Source organism: Mya arenaria, chromosome 14, assembly GCF_026914265.1.
Source record: "Mya arenaria isolate MELC-2E11 chromosome 14, ASM2691426v1".
Taxonomy (NCBI): domain Eukaryota; kingdom Metazoa; phylum Mollusca; class Bivalvia; order Myida; family Myidae; genus Mya; species Mya arenaria.
Genome location: NC_069135.1, coordinates 60,834,660 through 60,854,809, shown reverse-complemented (window position 1 = coordinate 60,854,809; position 20,150 = coordinate 60,834,660). Strand labels below are relative to the sequence as shown.

Below are 20,150 nucleotides of genomic sequence, written 5' to 3'. Positions count from 1 at the left end.
CATGACCTCTTCGTTAGGGTAAACAAAATTGCCTCTTCTTTGGTGTAAACTGGCAGAGTCTTTTTCCTATGATAAAATCCATGGCCTCTTTGGTGTAAACAAGTGTCGCTGGGTTATTTGTCTATTTGGTTTGTCATTGTTATTTGTTTCTTCATGTGTCTAATCACATAACTAACCTTTTGTTTTCACTTTCAGTCAGTTGTTCGTAATCATACTTTGACTTTCTTAATCATACTTTCATTTTCATTTTCACTTACTTATTACGTAGATAACCTTAACTTGAATCTCTTACATTTGCACGAGGAATCTGCGCACTCAATAATAGAAATCCGAACAGAAGCTACCTGTTTTGTTTTCTTCCAAAAACTTATTCTTTGCGTGGCTTTTATTTAGGAAAACTTCATTTATATTTCATTTTATGTTTATGTAATATGTCATATATTGTGTAACTATGTAACATTAATTGCCCTTTAATGTACAATTTATCATAACATAAACGGGGTTTATGTTTAAATACTTTTGGCTACTGAACTTGTTTCTGTATGTTTTCACATAAGTAATGATACATGTCTAGGGATATTGACTGTCCCATCATTTCCATAAATACTCAACTTTGCTTCCAAACAACAATAAATGGGAAATGGACACAAAAACATCTAGTCAAATTCAATTATGCCGCTTTGAACTCTAAATACAGCCGTTATTTGGTATGTAATTTCTCATTGAAGGGATTAATTACAGGCAATAATTGAAAGCAAACCCTATGGTCCAAAGGTCTAATATCATAGTATGCATGATAGCATGGCATTATCCAGCCATAATGCCAATCAAACTCCTACAGTACATGTTTTGAAAGCAAAAACCAACTATCTCTGTAAAATAACCGTACTCCAACAAATAATTTGGTCAGAATTATTGCCTGTTTGACAACAAAATAACGAGGATCAATCTTATTTGAATTTATAGTAAAATGTGGCATGCCAATTTCCAGAAAAATCTAACTGGATTACTCTGTGTTTGGATTTTTCATGAGAAATTGCTCGTCATAATATTTATTTGATATCAATAAAACAATGACAGCCTCATAGACAAGCCAGTGTAATTCAATGTTAAAAGATCCGGTTTAAAAGCAAACCCACAAAGGCCAAGCAAACACCAAACAAGAAACACATAATGCTAAAATATAATCCTTATAGCATAAAATGAAATCAAGATCCTGATTAAACACACATGGATCAAGCCAAACCAAACACCAAACAAGGGACACAACTGCTAAAGTAAAATCACCATAGCATAAAATGTAACGGAGGTCCCGTTTCAATACACAAGGGTCAAGCCAAACCAAACACCAAACAAGGGACACAACTGCTAAAGTAAAATCACCATAGCATAAAATGTAACGGAGGTCCCGTTTCAATACACAAGGGTCAAGCCAAACCAAACACCAAACAAGGGACACAACTGCTAAAGTAAAATCACTATAGCATAAAATGTAATGGAGATCCCGTTTCAATACACGAGGGACAAGCCAAACCAAACACCAAACAAGGGACACAACTGCTAAAGTAAAATCACTATAGCATAAAATGTAATGGAGATCCCGTTTCAATACACGAGGGTCAAGCCAAACCAAACACCAAACAAGGGACACAACTGCTAAAGTAAAATCACTATAGCATAAAATGTAATGGAGGTCCCGTTTCAATACACGAGGGTCAAGCCAAACCAAACACCAAACAAGGGACACAACTGCTAAAGTAAAATCACTATAGCATAAAATGTAATGGAGATCCCGTTTCAATACACGAGGGTCAAGCCAAACCAAACACCAAACAAGGGACACAACTGCTAAAGTAAAATCACTATAGCATAAAATGTAATGGAGATCCCGTTTCAATACACGAGGGTCAAGCCAAACCAAACACCAAACAAGGGACACAACTGCTAAAGTAAAATCACTATAGCATAAAATGTAATGGAGGTCCCGTTTCAATACACAAGGGTCAAGCCTAAACAAACACAAAACACGAAACACTTTATTCCAAAATGAAAACGGAAACACTTTAATTATGATTTTACGTCTAAGCATAGTGGATTATTGTTCATTCTTGTCTTAAATCAGTTGGGATAATGCGTCGTTTTGACTAAAACCTAGACTTTCATTTTTCCTTGAAGAAGAACACTTTCAAACGCGCATTAATAGGTTGATGCCAAATTATTTTCATAACTGTTTATGCACTATCGTGTTTAACTTATTTTACTTAAAAGTGATACAAAAAAATGCATATGAATTATAAACGCTAATAAGTTTACCTGAAACATATGATTTTTTGTTATCACCAAATAAGTCCAATGAGTTGAACATGCTAATGGTTAATATTAAAACAATTATTTTTGCATCAACCTAAATTGTTGACCTTTTAGAGCATACATTAAAGATAATAGAATCAGATAAAGCTTGTTTATTTAAGAATACATCAACTTATCCACAATAGGTACATCTCTCTTTTATAAAACATAAAGTAGGGAATAATATTCTCACATTTTGGCATATTGGGAAAAGTTGGTAAAATTGTACTGTTCTTAAATGTTTTAGCAAGTCTAATAGGGTTTTTAAATGTAGCGACAAATAGTGCACTAGTTGACAGTTAGTTGAAACATGACGTCATATCGGCATTAAATTCTCATCCTCGATGGAAAATGTTCTGATTGAATTTCCCTCACGTGTAATTATGTCTGGTAAATAATTCCCAGCGCAAATGTTGTAGCGCCGATCAGTACATAAAATCCACTGAAGTCCAAAGACCTGTTTGCAAAATCACCAATAAATCTGTGTTTACAGCGAGCAAGATAAAAGCCAAGATTTCATAATCTCTTCACTTTTGTCATCTTTTCTCCTCCTTGAATCAATATAAGGACCTCTTTTAAGACCAGCTCTCCGTAACCTAGTGATAAAATAAGCACTTCTTATGACGACCAATTATCCACCTGTTTCGTTTTCTGAGCAGGTCTTGTCGTAAATTAGTCCTCAGGGAGAAGGCTGATTATCTTTTAATGGTCGCGGGAAATGAGGACTTTATTTTATCTGAAAATAGGGTCATACGGTCAGGTGCTAACCTAAATGGGTCACACTGTCAGGGGCAAACCAGAATGGGATCAGACGGTCAGGGGCCTACCTTAATGAGATCAAGCTGTCTGGGGCATACCACAATAGGCTAATACGATCAGGGGTCTACTATATGTGGTCAAACTTCCTTGCGCATGCCAAAATGGGGTCATACGGTTAGTGCCCTCTATCAGATGCATACCAGAGTAGGGTCAGACAGACAGACGGACCTACCTAAATGGGTTTAAACTGATACGGAATACCAGAATGGTGTCAGACGGTCAGGTTCCTACCTAAATGGGTTCAAACTGTAAGGGCATACCATAATGGGGCCATAAGGTTAGGGATCAACTTAGTTTGGCCAAACAGTCAGGAACCTGCCTAAATGAGTTCAAACTGTCAGGTGTATACCGGAATGGGGTCATACGGTCAGGGCCCTACCCTTACTGGGGTCAAAATGTAAGGTGCACACCAGAATGGGGACAGACGGTCAGGGCCTTACCTTAATGAGATCAAACTGTCAAGGGCATACCAGAATGAGGTCAAACAGTCAGGAGCCTACCTTAATGAGTTCAAGCTGTCTGGGGCATTCCAGAATGGGGTCAGACGGTCCGGGCCCTACCTTAATGGTATTAAACGGTCAGGTGCATACCAGAATGGGGTCAGACAGTCAGAGGCATACTTAATTAGGTCAAACTGCCAGGTGCATACACGAATTGGATCATAGGTCATGGCCAAGATTATTTTGGCCAAACGTTCAGTGGCCTACCTAAATGGGGTAAAACTGTAAGGGCATACCAAAATATACTAAAACAGTCAGGGTCCTACCCAAATAAGGTCAGACAGTCAGGGGAATGGCAGAATGGATCAGACTACCAGGGGCTTACATTAAAAAGGGAAAACTATCAGGGGTGTATCTTAAAGGGGTCAAACTGTCAGGGGCATACTAGAATGGGTTCAGCGAGATAGGGGCTTTTCAAGAATAAGGTCAAACTGTCAGAGGTCTACCAAAATGAGGTCAATCTTTCACTGGTATACCAGAATGGGGTCAAACGTTCAGGGGTTTGCAAACATGAGGTCAACAAGTCAGTTAAAAGATATAACAACATTGAAGGTAATACTTAAGGTTGTTAAACAGACTTTAATCCTGATGTGTGCAACAGCAATGGCATTCATACAGCATCTCATCACATCCTTACTTCAGTGGGAAAAGTTATCCATGTAAAATGCGCATGAAAAAAACTCAATTTATTCACTGCAACAGGTGTATCTAAAAAGCATCAAACATTAGATTATTGCAGAGAACCGGGATTAAACATTGTACCTGATGCTGTCAATAACTTACAAGAGTTAAACATAATAATTGATCTTGTTGTTGAAATGTTTATAAAATATGTCTAGGGATATTGACAGTCCCATCATTTCCATAAATGCTTAACTTTGCTTCTTCAGAATTTCCTGGAAATGGACCAATAAACATCAAGTCAAATTCAATTATGGCGCACTGAACTCTAAATACAACCATTATTTGGTACGTCATTTTCCAGTGCAGGGAATAATTACTTGCAATCACTCAATGCAAACCGTATGGTCCAATATCATTGTATGCATGACAATATAGCATTAGCCAAACATAACGCAAATCAAATTCTCACAGTACATGTTTTGAATGCAAAATCCAACTCTCTGTTTAATAACCGTATTCCATAAGAGAGTTTGGCCAGAATTATTGCCTGTTTGACAACAATGAGGATCAATCTTATTTGCATTTGTAGTAGAATGTTGCATGCCAATTTTCAGAAAAAATCGGACTGAATTACTCTGTATTTGGATTTACTATGAGAATCTGCTCGTCATAATATTTGTTTGTTATCAATAAAACAATGGAAGCCTCAGAGACAAGCCCATAGCATAAACTGCAACCAAGAACCTGTTAAAAGGCACAATGATCAAGCCCAAACCAACACCAAACAAGAGACACGTAATGCTACATTACAAGCCCAGTAGCATACCACGTAACCGAGATCCCGTTTAAAGGCAGAGAGAAAGGAAAAGAAAGGTAAAAGGACTTGTTTACAGATTCAATGTTATGTTTTATTTTTATTTTTAAGTATGTTCAAATTGAGTTATTTCACTATCTTTCATGAACATACACCAAACAGCAACTTGCAGATACATGTATTTATTTGAGCATTTTATTTTGTAAATACAAGCCTAAAGTCATTCAATTTTTATGTGGTGTTACTAATGTGTTTTTACAAAATATAGCAACTTCTGTCATATGTTAAATAATTGTTTACATAAGAGCCCTTTAAAAAAAAAATATTGGCCCTAATTCATAAGGATCATACGCTTATGACTGTAAATATCCAGGCATAGCCTCTTCTTTGGTGTAAACAGGCATAGCCTCTTCTTTGTTGTAAACAAACATAGACTTTTAAGTAAGCAGGCATAGTCTCTTCTTTGGGGTCAACAGGCATGAGCTCTTCTTCGGTGTAAACAGGCATTGCCTCTTTTTAGGTTAAAACATGTATAGTCCATTTTTGTTGATAACATCCATGACTATATATGTGTTTTTCATTTTTATTGGTCATTTTATGTGTCTTATCTCATAACTAACATTTTGTTTCACTTTCAGTCTGCTGATGGTAATCATACTTTTACTTTTTTCACTTTCATTTTCACTTTCTTATAACGTGGATAACCTTAACTATAACCTCATACATTTGCACGAGGAATCCTCGCACTCGTTAATAAAAATCTGAACAGTACAGACGTGTTATGTTTTCTTCCAAAAACTTCAGCACGCCTGGGTGTGAACCCTTCTACCCTGAGTACCGCGACACAGACATAGCCTTTTTTTGTGTAAACAGACATAGTCTTGTTCAATCACTTCAAAAAGCAGAATTGGACATGAGGCTTGTGTAAAACTATCAAACATAACATGGCATTGCTGGGCACTGAGATTAAAATGGTACCCGGTCACGCTAAAAGGTACCTGCCCTGTAGATATCCATTCATGTGTTATAAGGCTATAAAAGGCATAATTTGTAATATGATATAAAAAAAATATTATGTCTAGGGATGTTAACTGACACATCAGTTCCATAAATGCTAAACTCAGCTTACGTGAAATGAAACAATAAACATCGAGTCAACTGACTTTGATCCCTTAATACAGCCGTCATTTTATACGTCATTTTGCTGAGCACAGATTAATTGCACGCAATCACTCAAAGCAAACTGCATGGTTCAATGGACTACAATTGGAGTATGCATGATGACATGACATAATTTGACAATAATGCCTAAAACATCTTACATTTAATGTTCTGCAACTAGTCGAATGCAAAATCTAAATACCATGTATCTCCCAAAAATAAGCATATGAGGTAAACTAGTTTAGCCTGATATATTGCCTGTTCTGCAATAAACAATGAAAATCAATCGTATTTGCATTTATTGTAGAATGCTGCATTCTAATTGTCAGACAAATCAGTATGGAAGGCTCTGTTGTTGGATTTTTCAGGGGAAACTGCTCATCATTATATTTGTTTGTTATCAATTGAACCATGGAAGCTTCAGAGACAAACCCCATAAAACAAAGTGCAACAAAGCACCGGTTTCAATACTTATGCGAAAAACTACAGAAACAAGCTCAGTAGCAAAAATTCTAAACATAAACCCACAAAAGGATCGATGTCAACAGGAGACACATAAATCTATGATACAAGCCCCATATAGAATGCAACAAAGAACAGGATCAAGACTAACAGGAGACACACAAAGCTGCAATCCAAGCCTCATAGAATAAAATGTAATCGAGAACCGCTTTAAAGTCACAAGAGTCAAGGCCAACAAGGCCAACAAGGGGCACATAATGCAGCAATACAAGCCCCCTATTATTGTATTGCATTTTATTGTATGGGGCTTGTCTCTTAATCTTCCATTGTTATATTGATAACAAACAAATATCATTTGCAGTTTCTCATGAAGAATAAAAACTGCTGGGCCTTTCAAACTGATTTTTCCTCTTATACTTATTTTGGGAGATTCATATTAGTTGGATTTTGCAAATACTGTCACGCATACTCCAATACCGTAACATATATGTAATTAATCTCTGCTCAGAAAAATGACGGCTGTATTAAGAGATCAAAGTCAAATGACTCGACTGAGTTTAGCTTCTATGGAGCTGATGTGACAATTTACATCCCTAGACATATAACATATTACTAGTAAGGCCATTTTTTAGCCTTGTAACACACTGATGGGTACCTATTGGCCAGGTACCATTTTAATATCGGTTACCAGCAATACCATGTTATGTTTGATATATCTACACAAACCTGGCCGCATGCTGCTTTTGGAAATGATTGAATAATGTGTGATTTTTGTGTAATTGTTTGCTTAGATACATTCCCGGAGTTAAGTTAGGAAATGACTAAAGAGTAAAGATACTTTATGAATGCCATCCAAGATGGCATATCGGACTTAAACCTTTTGTAGCTTCCTGCAGGGGTGTTATACCTGTCAAAAAATCTACTTTCCTTGTGAATATTTCTTTTACATATGTAAAACTATTATAAGGACTTTGACATCTAATGTTCAGTCTTGCTAGGCCCTAGCTTTAATGACCTTCACATCTTTCTTGATCTTGCTCCGCCCTTATCGAGACTGACTGGTCTTTATATCTGATTTGGTAAAGTTTAACACCCAAGCAGGATGGGCTTTGACACCTTATTCATTCTAGTTTTATCATAGCGGGACTGATCTTTACATTTATTTGATCTAGCTACAACCTAATAGGACGGGCCTTGACATCTAATTCAATCTTGCTAGGCCCTAGCTGGATGCTCATTGACATTTGATCTAGCTAGGTCCAAGCAACATGGGCCTTGACATCTTATTCAGTCTAGCCAGGCCTTTGCAGTATGCGCCTTGACATCTTATTCAGTCTAGCTATGCCCTTGCAGTACGCGCCTTGACATCTTATTCAGTATAGCTATGCCCTTGCAGTACGCGCCTTGACATCTTATTCAGAATAGCTATGCCCTTGCAGTACGCGCCTTGACATCTTATTCAGTATAGCTATGCCCTTGCAGTACGCGCCTTGACATCTTATTCAGTATAGCTATGCCCTTGCAGTACGCGCCTTGACATCTTATTCAGTATAGCTTTGCCCTTGCAGTACGCGCCTTGACATCTGATCGGTCTAGCTATTCCCTTGCAGTACGCGCCTTGACATCTGATCGGTCTAGCTATTCCCTTGCAGTACGCGCCTTGACATCTTATTCAGTATAGCTATGCCCTTGCAGTACGCGCCTTGACATCTTATTCAGTATAGCTTTGCCCTTGCAGTACGCGCCTTGACATCTGATCGGTCTAGCTATTCCCTTGCAGTACCCGCCTTGACATCTTATTCTATCTAGCTATGCCCTAACAGTACGCGCTTTGACATCTTATTTGATCCAGCTATTTCGTTTTTGCTATTGGTAAAAAGACAAATGATGAATATCTAAGATTATGCACAACTGACAATATGGTTTTACAATATAAAGGTACATTTGCCTCGCGTTAATTATACCAAAAGGAATTATTGTGATGCCATTATCCACTAAAAGGTAAATAAAATCTAAAAATAATTTGTAAATACACATATCAGTCTTTAAGCTGAAAGCAACTTGTTCACATTCCTTGTTCAGTGTTACATTATTAATAAATTATTTGAATTGCATTTTTTTTTTAAATGGCACTGCGAAATATGGATATAATTTCCAAACATCACCTTGGCCCAGTTGCAAACATATCTTAAATATTGTAAATCTTTAACTGCCCAAGAGTGCTCAGGTTCACCTGTAAAGTTATACGGGCTGAAACTATATGATAAAATTAATACCTTTATCTTTTATTGAAATGCAGTTTTCACCAAAGAATATACTATAACTGTTTAAACCAAAAAGGCTATGCCTGTTTACCCTGAGAAGAGTTTATCTATTTACACCAAAAAGAGACTATGTATGTTTACACCAAAAAGAGACTATGTCTGTTTACACCAAAACAAAAGAAGTTTGTCTCTGTTAACATCAAAAAGAGGCTTTGTCTGCCCATCCTGCTAAGGCCTAGCTAGACTGAATAAGATGTCAAGGCCTGTCCAGCTATGGCGTAGCCAGACTGAATAACATGTCAAGGCCCATCCTGCTAGGGGCTAGCAAGACTGAATAAGATGTCAAGGCCCATCCTGCTAGGGCCTAGCAAGACTGAATAAGATGTCAATGCCTGTCCAGCTATGGCGTAGCTAGATCAAATAATATGTCAAGGCCCATCCTGCTAGGGCTTAGCTAGACTGAATAATATGTCAAGGCCCATCCTTCTAGGGCGTAGCTAGATCAAATAATATGCCAAGGCCCATCCAGCTATGGCCTCGCTAGACTGAATTAGATGTCAAGGCCCATCCTGCTACGGCCTAGCTAGACTAGATTAGATGTCAAGGCCATTCCTGCTAGGTCCTAGCTAGATAAAAAAAAGATGTCAAACCCCATCTCGCTAGAGCATAGCTAGACTGAATAAGATGTCCAGACCCGTCCTGCAAGGTCCTAGCTAGACTGAATAAGATTTCAAAGCCTATCCTGCTAGGGCCTAGCTAGATCAAAAAGATGTCAAGGCCCATCTTGCTAGAGCATTGCTAGACTGAATAAGATGTCCAGGCCCGTCCTGCTAGGTCATAGCTAGACTGAATAAGGTGGCAAGGCCCATCCTGCTACTGCCTAGCTAGACTAAATAAGATGTCCAGGCCCGTCCTGCAAGGTCATAGCTAGACAGAATAAGATGTCAAGGCCCATCCTGGTACGGCCTAGCTAGACTAAATAAGATGTCCAGGCACGTCCTTCTAGGTCCTAGCTAGACTGAATAATATGTCAATGCCTATCCAGCTAGGGCTCAGCTAGATCAAATAAGATGTTAATACCCATCCAGCTAGGGCTCAGCTAGATCAAATAAGATGTACACGCCTATCCTGCTAGGGCCTAAGTGGATCAAATTAGATGTCAAGGCCAGTCCTGCAAGGTCCTAGCTAGACTGAATAAGGTGTCAAGGCCCATCCTGCTACGGCCTAGCTAGACTAAATTAGATGTCCAGGCCCGTCCTGCTAGGTCCTAGCTAGACTGAATAAGATGTCAAGGCCCATCCTGCTACGGCCTAGCTAGACTAACTAAGATATTAAGGACCATCCTGCTATGTCATGGCTAGATCAAAACAGATGTCAAGGCCCTTTTTGCTAGAGCCTATCTAGACTAAATAAGATGTCCAGGCCCGTCCTGCTATGTCCTAGCTAGACTGAATAAGATGTCAAGGACCGTCATGCTACGGCCTAGCTAGACTGTATTATATGTCAAGGCCCATCCTGCTACGGCCTAGCTAGACTGAATAAGATGTCCAGGCCCGTCCTGCTAGGTCCTAGCTAGACTGAATAAGATGTCAAGGCCCATCCTGCTACGGCCTAGCTAGACTAACTAAGATATTAAGGACCATCCTGCTAGGTCATGGCTAGATCAAAACAGATGTCAAGGCCCTTTTTGCTAGAGCCTAGCTAGACTAAATAAGATGTCCAGGCCCGTCCTGCTAGGTCGTAACTAGACTGAATAAGATGTCAAGGACCGTCCTGCTACGGCCTAGCTAGACTGTATTATATGTCAAGGCTAATCCTGCTAGGGCCAAGCTAGATCAAATAAGATGTCAATACCCATCCTGCTAGAGTCTAGCTAGATTAAATAAGATGGCAAGGCCCATCCTGCTAGGGCTTAGCTAGATCAAATAAGATGTCCAGGCCTATCCTGTTAGGGCGTAAGTGAACCAAATTAGATGTCAAGGCCCATCCTGCTAGGGCGTAGCTAGATCAAATTAGATGTCAAGGCCAGTCCTTCTACGGCCTAGCTAAATCAAATTAGATGTCAATACCCATCCTGCTAGAGCCTAATTAGATCAAATAAGATTTCAAGGCCCATCCTGCTAGGGCTTAGCTAGATCAAATAAGATGCCCAGACCTATCCTGCTAGGATGTAGCTAGATCAAATAAGATGCTAAGGCCCATCCTGCTAGGGCCTAGCTACACTGAATAAGCTAGATTATATAAGATGTAAAGGCGTAGCTAGACTGAAATAGGTGACCATACTTGTCATGCTAGTGGTATCCAAGGCATGCTCCTCTTGAAACATTTAAGACGTTTCATACCAAGTCATTGGAATATCTTGGATAGTTTTTGTGTCATGTCCAAGGCAAAAGCTTTTGCATGACAACACTGCCGCCCACAACAACACCATGGCTATAACAAATATTTCCTCACTTTTTTCTCTGAAAAAAACTGCGAAACTCAATAGAACATTGCCAGAAAATGATGATGAGTCCTTGACTGACTGAATGTCTGTGTATAGTCTCACAGTTGACTATTTGCATTGCCTTAGGTATCAATTGATACAACTACTACATTATTCTGCACATCTGTCATTTCTGGACGTCAAGGTGTTCTTATACATCCAATGTGTGTCTGTCCAAACTCGATCCCACACGTACTGCTGACTGCTCACATATTTTGTATCGAGGCAATAAACATGATAATAAATGGTGCTTTAATGGGTCTGTTACCATCTGCAGAATGAGTGTCTGACAACATGATCAAATATTTATCAATTATATCTTTTATTCCACCCACGCTCACTTTCAAAGTATTGACAGTCAGAATTACACGTTTTATTGACTCTACCTGCTGTTAAATCTATATTTACCAATGCATATATGTATGTCTCAAATCTTAGTGGCCGGCCCTACAATTGCGGCCATTCTGTTCCATACACATGGGCTTATCATGGTTGTGGTGCCTGAGCAGCCCCTATTTTATTTCTCTTTTACTATAACCTTATAAAAGTAACCATTACAGTGTATTCAAGTGAGATTGGGCAAATTGTAAAAAAAAATGTTAAAGTTAACAACATTGTTAACTTTGTTAATGACATCATTGTTAACAATTACCTGTGAAATATTGGATAATATGTGCTCATATATTTATTTGAAACAAGAACAGCTGGAACAGTGGTTTAAAATCTTGCTAGAAATACTGAAGATCGCAAGTATATCCATTTAACTTTCAATGCAGTATAGATATGAAGGGTTTACATTAAAAAATCTTACCACAGTCAGCATAATACCATATCCATATAATTAATGTTTGTTTCTTATTGTGTTTTTTTCAGTGACTTGCTCTTTTTATCTTGTTGGTAGTTATAAGATCATGGTTAAATTCCATTTATATTTAAGAAAACCATCATAATTATTTATCTATTGGTTATAATGGCTTTTTGTTTAACCAACGTTGCATAATAGTCTTACAATTTGTTTATCATATAACATCATATAAAGATTAATGATGTCACTTTTCCCACAGACGTAGGTACATTTCAGGAATCGGCATGGTTGTGAAATAATTGGACAAAGTTTGTGCAGAAAGAAGTAAATTTTCATGCCTCAACAGGTTCTTAAGAATTCCTGAAAAAAGGCAAATTTTAAATTGATTTCATTCTTTACATGGTCACATGTTGTCAAGTAACACGTGCATATGACACAAAATGAATGCTTATTTCCCCAGTACTGCAACCTTGACCTTAGTTTGAACTTTATTTATTTTACAATGATTTTGAAGAAAGTTATATCATTGTATGCCGAGTTGCTTTCATTGGCCGGATGTTATGTGAGAGTGTGGTTTTGTGTTTTTGGAAAAACCAGAATGTACGAAGAAAGACCGGCTTGTCTAACTTGGTAACCACCAACCAAACTCACATACGGCCAGGTCGGTAATCAAACCCGGAGGCGAGAGCACTCACTGAGCTTACCTTGACCTTGACCTTGACCTTGACCCAGCAAGGTTTCAACTGGGGTTTATTTCTGCAGCATGTTTTTAAACCTGTAACTAAATGTTCATAAAAATATTTTAATGAGACTCATCCTTATCTAGGGATCTTGACAATGCTTGATTTTAAACTGTTGTATTTTTGCAAGAGAGGTCCATCAAGAAAAAGCTAGAAAATTATTTTCAAACAGTTTTACTCATTGCAATAATTGTTTTTGATCTCATTAAAACCGTCCTAAGCTGTATTTACTTTGAGAGTGCATTATAAATAAAGGTTGACACCAAAAACTTTTTTTTTTAATTTTATTGCATAATAATGTTCTCAACTAATTTAATTTTATTACATAAATGCTCAAAGTACCAGACAGCATATTATTATGTGTGTACAGATAAAAATATTAGCAATATTTAAGCACAATTTTACCTGGGGACTTTGTGGCCATGTAGCTAAAAAAACATATAAAGAGCTAATATTTTTTAATTAGTACACACATTATGCCGTTTTTATTGTTTTGAAGTGAAATGAGTTAGAAAAGAGTGAGACTGAATAATGAGTCAAAAATAAAAAAAATGATATATTGTGCACATTATTTCTTTTTTTGCAAGATACCCATAAAAAAACTAAAAAATGATTTTCAAATGGTTTTACTCAAAGCGATTAATATTAGGCCATCATTTTAAAGCTCAAGTTTGTCAATAACTTTTTCTTATCTCAATGAACTGTTGGGCAAAGCATTATTAACTTTAAGCTGAAACTCTGACTTCAGCAAATAACGCTGAAATCCATATTGTTTAATGTATTACTAATACAAGATTAGAGGGAAATTGAGCGAAGAACAATTCCAATAAAGCGGAGCTATAATCAAAACAGAATCTGGCCTCCCTGTTTATCAGCCAGTATTGGAAAGGCCAAACCAGTATTGAATCTGGTGAAAAGGAAAAAATAATAACAAATTACAAGAACTAATCAATCAGGAAACTAGACAAACAAACTGTGTAGAAAACGTCTGATCATGATATTGACAAGAAAAAGAGCAATAATGCCATCGCCATAGGGTCAGAATTAGAGTAGCCATGATGTCATCGTTGCCAAGCAACTAACAACCCCATTCCAAGAATAAAGCAAATTAAATCTGTTTAATTGCTTCATTATTCGGATATTACTACTCTATTGTTGGTTAGAAAGCAGCATGCCTGTTGATTGGAGCAATTATGAGAATTAATTCTCTGGGATCATATTATTGAGTGCTTAATTAGAGCTCTGGCCCAGCGGATATTTGAAATATGGGTCTTGCTCGATCTTTGAACTCATTCATTTATATTTGTGATTGCATTTCGGAATTTCATATTCTTTTAAAGGCAATTGTAAGCTAATAATTTATCAAATTAAAATGATCTATCTAAGTTTAGTGGAGGTTTCAATGAAAATCTCATCTACACTTAAAACAAAAGAGGTCCAGAATGAACGCCAACCAGGGGCAGATCCAGAAATTGATGATAGAGGGGGTGTAACTTGGGGGTGCAACCTTTTGACATATGCCCCTTAATCAGAATCGAAAGTATATAAATTAGATACAGTCTTAAAAATTATGGTGAATGTGCACCCCCCCACACCTCTCTAAATCCGCTAGTGTCATTACTTCTCAAAAGTTTTCAGTCTTAAAATACTAAATTGGCATAACTCAGCATTTTTTCTTTCAATAAAAAATGGGCTCATGACTTATCATCTGTAAAGACAACACTGAAAAGAGAAATGAACAGACAAACAAACAACACCAACTATAGCCCTTAGATTAAGCCTTAAACTGAGTGGCCCCAATTTCTCAAAACTTTTTAAAGCTGCCCTCTCACAGATATACCATTTTACAACTTTTTTTTTTTTGCGTAAATAATCAAATGGTAGATTTTCATATTTCCGGTCGAAAATTGATGTTTTATTTTAACGGTTTAAGAAAAATGAGTAAAACATCAATTTTTGAACTTAAATATGAAAATCTGTGATCTAACTTTTTGTCAGCAGTCTTATATACAGTAACTGGTTTCCATGGATTTCCGCAAAAAATGCCTCGTCCAAGGCAAAAAATAAAAAGGTGGTCAAAACTTTCAATCTTTAAGAGTGCATCTGCTTAACAGGCTTAAGTAGCTAATTTTAATTGGCCAAAATACATACTTAAATATTTCGAGAAATTTGGGCCAGGGGGATGATATAATCACTGTGGCAATACTTACATGACTGTGTTTATTCCTGCCAACTGCTGTGTCATCTGCAGAAAACAACCAATCACCAGTGCGCGGCGTAACGACGGGAATTTGCACATCTGTAGCACCACAGGGATTTTCTCTACAAAGACAAAAAACAGTGCCTCCAAAATTATAGGTGAAATGAATATGTTCCTATTCTAAGAAAAATGTGTAACAAATACCCTGTACAAATTGTTATGATAGCCATCCCAGAATGTGATAAGGGCCCCCAAAAGCATATTTGTCAGGTGAGGAAATTTAAAGACTTGCTGGATATTACCAGATATAAACATAGGCCAAGGAGAAGAAAGTTCTCATCATGAACATTTTCTTTCATTTATTTCAATTTGTTCTGAAATATACATATTCTAAGTTCAAATTTTCAGTAAATTGAAATGTTTTGCGGGACCATAATTATTGAAATACATGTTTTTTTAGGAACTTAGCCCATCAGCTATATTTAAAAACCTCCCCCATATAGTAACACATTAGGGTGGTAGGGTGGTGTGTTTTAAAAACTATGTCAGCTGGTGTACTGTAAATAAAATGGTGGTTGAAATGATGTTTCTAAGGAAATAAGCTAAATAAGGCTGCGCTATTGATTGTTTTATATTATTGACATTATCAAACATTGTTAAGGTTATTATAATAAGTGTCCTTTAATTAAATCTCAACATCAAACAAATCAGGCCATAATATATTAAAAATATAAATATTTTGTTTTGTGATAACCTGTCCCACTTACAAAAAGTCCAGTTTTAATAATGTTTTTTAAGCCACTGGTGTTCATCGTTTAGTCATTTTTGCTTTTTTCATCTGGGTCAGGTTACACCAAACACACCATTGATTTATGCTGACCTAATACCCATCAAAAGAACATCTCCAATACCCTTCATGCACCCTCCTTCTCTCACATCCTTCATGCTCCCCACCACCTGCATGTCCCCTCCTCCCCCATTCCCAATATGCCCCTTCCTTCCGCAACCCCTGCATGCTCCCTCCTCCCCCACCCTCTGCATGCCTCCACTCCCACCCCCTACATGCCCCTTCCTTCCCCATCCCCTGCATGCTCCCTAGCTCCTCCTTCTTCATGCCTCCTTCTCCACCCCCTGAATTCTCCCTCCTCACCCCAATGCATGCCACCTCCACCCCCCCACCCCCCGCATGCCCCCATTTCCCCCAACCCCCTGCATGCCCCCTCCCCCACCCTCTGCATGTCTCCTTCCCAATCCCCTGTATTCCCCCTCCCCCCCCTAACTCCCTGCATGCCACCTCCCACAACCCCTGCATGCCCCTCCTCCCTCTCCCCCCTGGATGCCACCTCCAACATCCCCTGCATGCCATAACCTGCACCACCCCTGCATGCTTCCTCCCCCTACCTCTGAATGCCACCTCCACCATCCCCTGCATGCCCCAACCGTCTCCTTCCCCCCTGCATGCCACCTACCACATCCCCTGCATGACCCAACCTCAACCACCCCCTGGATGTTTCCTCTCCCATCCCTTTCATGCCACCTCCCACATCCCCTGCATACCACCTCCCACCACCCCTTCATGCTACCTCCCCCATCCCCAGCATGTCCCCACCTCCACCCCCCCCACCCTGTATGCCACCTCCCACATCCCCTGCATGCTCCCACCTCCACCACCCCCTGCATGGCACCTCCCACATCCCCTGCATGACCCCACCTCCACCACCCCATGCATGCCTACTTCCACATCCCCTGCATGCCCCCACCTCCACCACCCTCTGCATGCCACCTCCCACATCTCCTGCATGCCCCCACCTCGACCATCCGCTGCATGCCTACGCCACAATCACCTACATCCCCCCTCCTCCTCCCCCTACATGCCTGGCTACTTGAGGATGTACGTACCTATAAGGACGGAACGGCTGTTAAAACTCCAGAAAGCTTTTATGATTAATACCCCAACAATTAAGTTAATTCCTTCCGTAATTCTCTTAAAAGGGATCGTAAAAGCTTTCAGGGGTATTTTCAAAGACATGTAAGCCCTTTACCACAGACAATTACTGAGTAGTTAGGAAAAAATTACTTTTTAGTGCCAATGGTGACCTTTCAAGACCTAATTATGAGACAAACGAGTCTCAGCAGGTTTTGATAACAGACTTTGAGTTCTAGACATTTTGAGTAACATAAATAGAATCTGTTAGCCCAACATTCTGTGAAATATTTAAAGAAAATAATTTAAAAAAAACACAGGTGAATTATGGGAATTGATATTGAAAAAGTTACTTGTCATTTTTTGAATTGTATATTTCTAAAAAAATCCGTATGGAAATGAGACAGAATTGGTTGTGTACAATAAATTTCACGCAGTACATGAAAAAAATATTTTGAGGGTTCTGCAGTTAATACATATAAATAAAGGGTTTGTCAAGTTAAAGTGAATCAAACAAGTTTTTTTAATAGAAGTTTATGTCTGAACAGATACAATTTAGCGAACTTTTATCACCCTGCATTTTGATTATAAACAAAAGAGAAGCAGGCCATATAATCTTTATGTTGTGCACTGTAAAAAATTTCAGGCTGAGAGCTGACTCTATAAGTTTACAGGGAAATTTAAGCTGTGTTACATTCAAGCTTTGAGACACATTAAGAATCATTTAAGACCAAGTATCACAAATTGCTTAGGCAGATGACTCCAAGATTACAGAGAAATTTAAGCTGTGTTTTATTTAAGCTTCAAGTGACATTTTAAGCATCATTTAAGACCCAGTTTCACAGGAAACTACCCATGAAATAACAACCTGCAAATTTAAAATGGCACGCACATCAATAAGGATATATACAGTATAACAGGACAAGCAAGTTGTTACTCACTAGAAATCTGCTCATCCCTTTCTACTTCCACACACGCCATCTTGATACTCTCATATTCATCCTCGATATCAAGCTGCCCGCGCATTGACTGCAACACGCGTCTTGCCTTCTCCTCCTGCCGAGACATGATAAGCCAGCGCGGGCTCTCTGGCATGAAAAAGAACCCCAGGAACTGAAGAAATGCTGGAACCCCTGCTAAACCCAGCATATACCTGGAACAGAAATGAAGTTATACATCCACATTTTTGTATTTGAATGTTTAGGTTAATTGCAGGACATACCTAACCACTATTTTAATTTGGGAACACCTGCAAAGTACAGTGGAAACACCTGCTAATTAGTGGAAACACCTGCATATTAAGTTGGATCACCTGTTAATTACAGTGGGAACACCAGTCCTGCTAATAACTGTGGGAACATCTGCTTATTACAGTGGAAACACCTGCAAATTGCAGTGGGAATACCTGCTTATCGCAGCATATATTTATCGCAGGTATTTGGCGACTTCTTTAAATGTGGGAATAACTGCTTTTTACAGTTTATACCGGTACTTGAATACTTATTCAAATGTGGGAATACCTGTTTATCATAGCTTATACCTGTATTTGAACACTTATTCAAATGTAAGAATACCTGCTAATCACAGCATATTAAGGTACTTGACCACTTCTTTAAATGTGGGAACACCTGCTATATAATTGCAGCATGTGCGTAACCACTTTTTCAAATTGGAGAACACTTGCTAATTACAGTGGGAGTTCCTGCTAATTACAATGGTAGCAGCTGCTTTTTACAGCAGGAGCACCTGCTAATTACAGTAAGTACATGACAACCTACATGTATCTAAAAGTTTGATCCAAGTATGTATCTGACCACTTTTTTAAATGTGGTATCACCTGCTTTTTGCAGCATGAACCTCAGATCACGTTCAAATGTGGGAATACTTAATAATTTCAGCATGAACCTCAGCATGGCCACCTTTTGAGTACGCTTACTTTTGACACCTTGTACCCAACCACATTTCATCACCTGTTGGATCTCCTGCTTATTACATTGGGAAAATCTTCTAATTGCAGCATGTACTTGGTTATTTTTTCAAATGCGGGAACACCTGCAGCAGGCTGCTTATTGCAGCATGTACCTGATTATTTTTTTCACATGTGAGATCAGCTGCTCATCTTATTGGGAAAATCTGCTAATTGCAGCATGTATCTGACCATTTTTTTCAAATGCGGGAACACCTGCTCATCGCAGTGGGAAAATCTGCTAATTGCAGCATGTATCTGACCATTTTTTCAAATGCGGGAACACCTGCTAATCACATTGAAAAATCTGCTAATTGCAGTATGAACCTGACCATTTTTTTAAATGTGGGAACACCTGCTAATCACATTGGAAAAAATCTGTTAATTGCAGTATGACCCTGACAACTTTTTCAAATGCCGGAACACGTGCTTATCTCAACATGTACCTGACCACATTTTGAGGCAATAATGTATGTCAAATAAAAAAAATGATAGTTTGTTTCAGAGTTATAAGGGAAGTAGGGAAGACAATTCCGAGAACAATTTATCAATGTCCTAATGTTTTACATCATCATATCGAGAAACAAACAGAATGAATGTGAAAGGCGGACACATAGACAGAAACAATTGACAAGCTGAACAGGAAAGAAATGTCTTCTATCATGGCAAACAAACAGAATTATGAAAATCTATTGCTTCTCCGAACAGACTCAAGTAATGCTGTCTTCCCACATAATTGATAATGTCTCACCGTGACGTGATAGAAAGATGGAAGAAAATATTTTTGAGTATAGACATTAAAATCAGGTTCTGTAACATCCACATAATGACATTGCACTTTCACATAATTGACATCAACTGTCAGTTTTACATATCAGTTTCTGCCGACTCAGGAATTTTTGAAAGCTTTCTGTGAATTGAATGCATTTAGAGGCTGTATAAAAGAAATCCCTCCAGAATACAGCATCTAAGCCCAATTTAATTGCATTACCAATAAAATAAACTTCTGCGTATACCGACATTAAATGACATTTTCT

The 20,150-nt window shown here is 38.3% G+C and overlaps 1 protein-coding gene across 1 annotated transcript in view; it reads right to left on the bottom strand.

The window, feature by feature from the left end:
* LOC128217902 (proton myo-inositol cotransporter-like) overlaps window positions 1–20,150 on the bottom strand; it is a 92,625-nt gene that overhangs the window by 19,791 nt on the left and 52,684 nt on the right. Inside the window, exons 3-4 of the mRNA XM_052925358.1 lie at window positions 18,089–18,300; window positions 15,234–15,345 (exon numbers count right to left, since the gene is read on the bottom strand). Coding sequence (XP_052781318.1) covers window positions 15,234–15,345; window positions 18,089–18,300 — 324 coding nt within the window. The remainder of the gene's footprint in view (window positions 1–15,233; window positions 15,346–18,088; window positions 18,301–20,150) is intronic.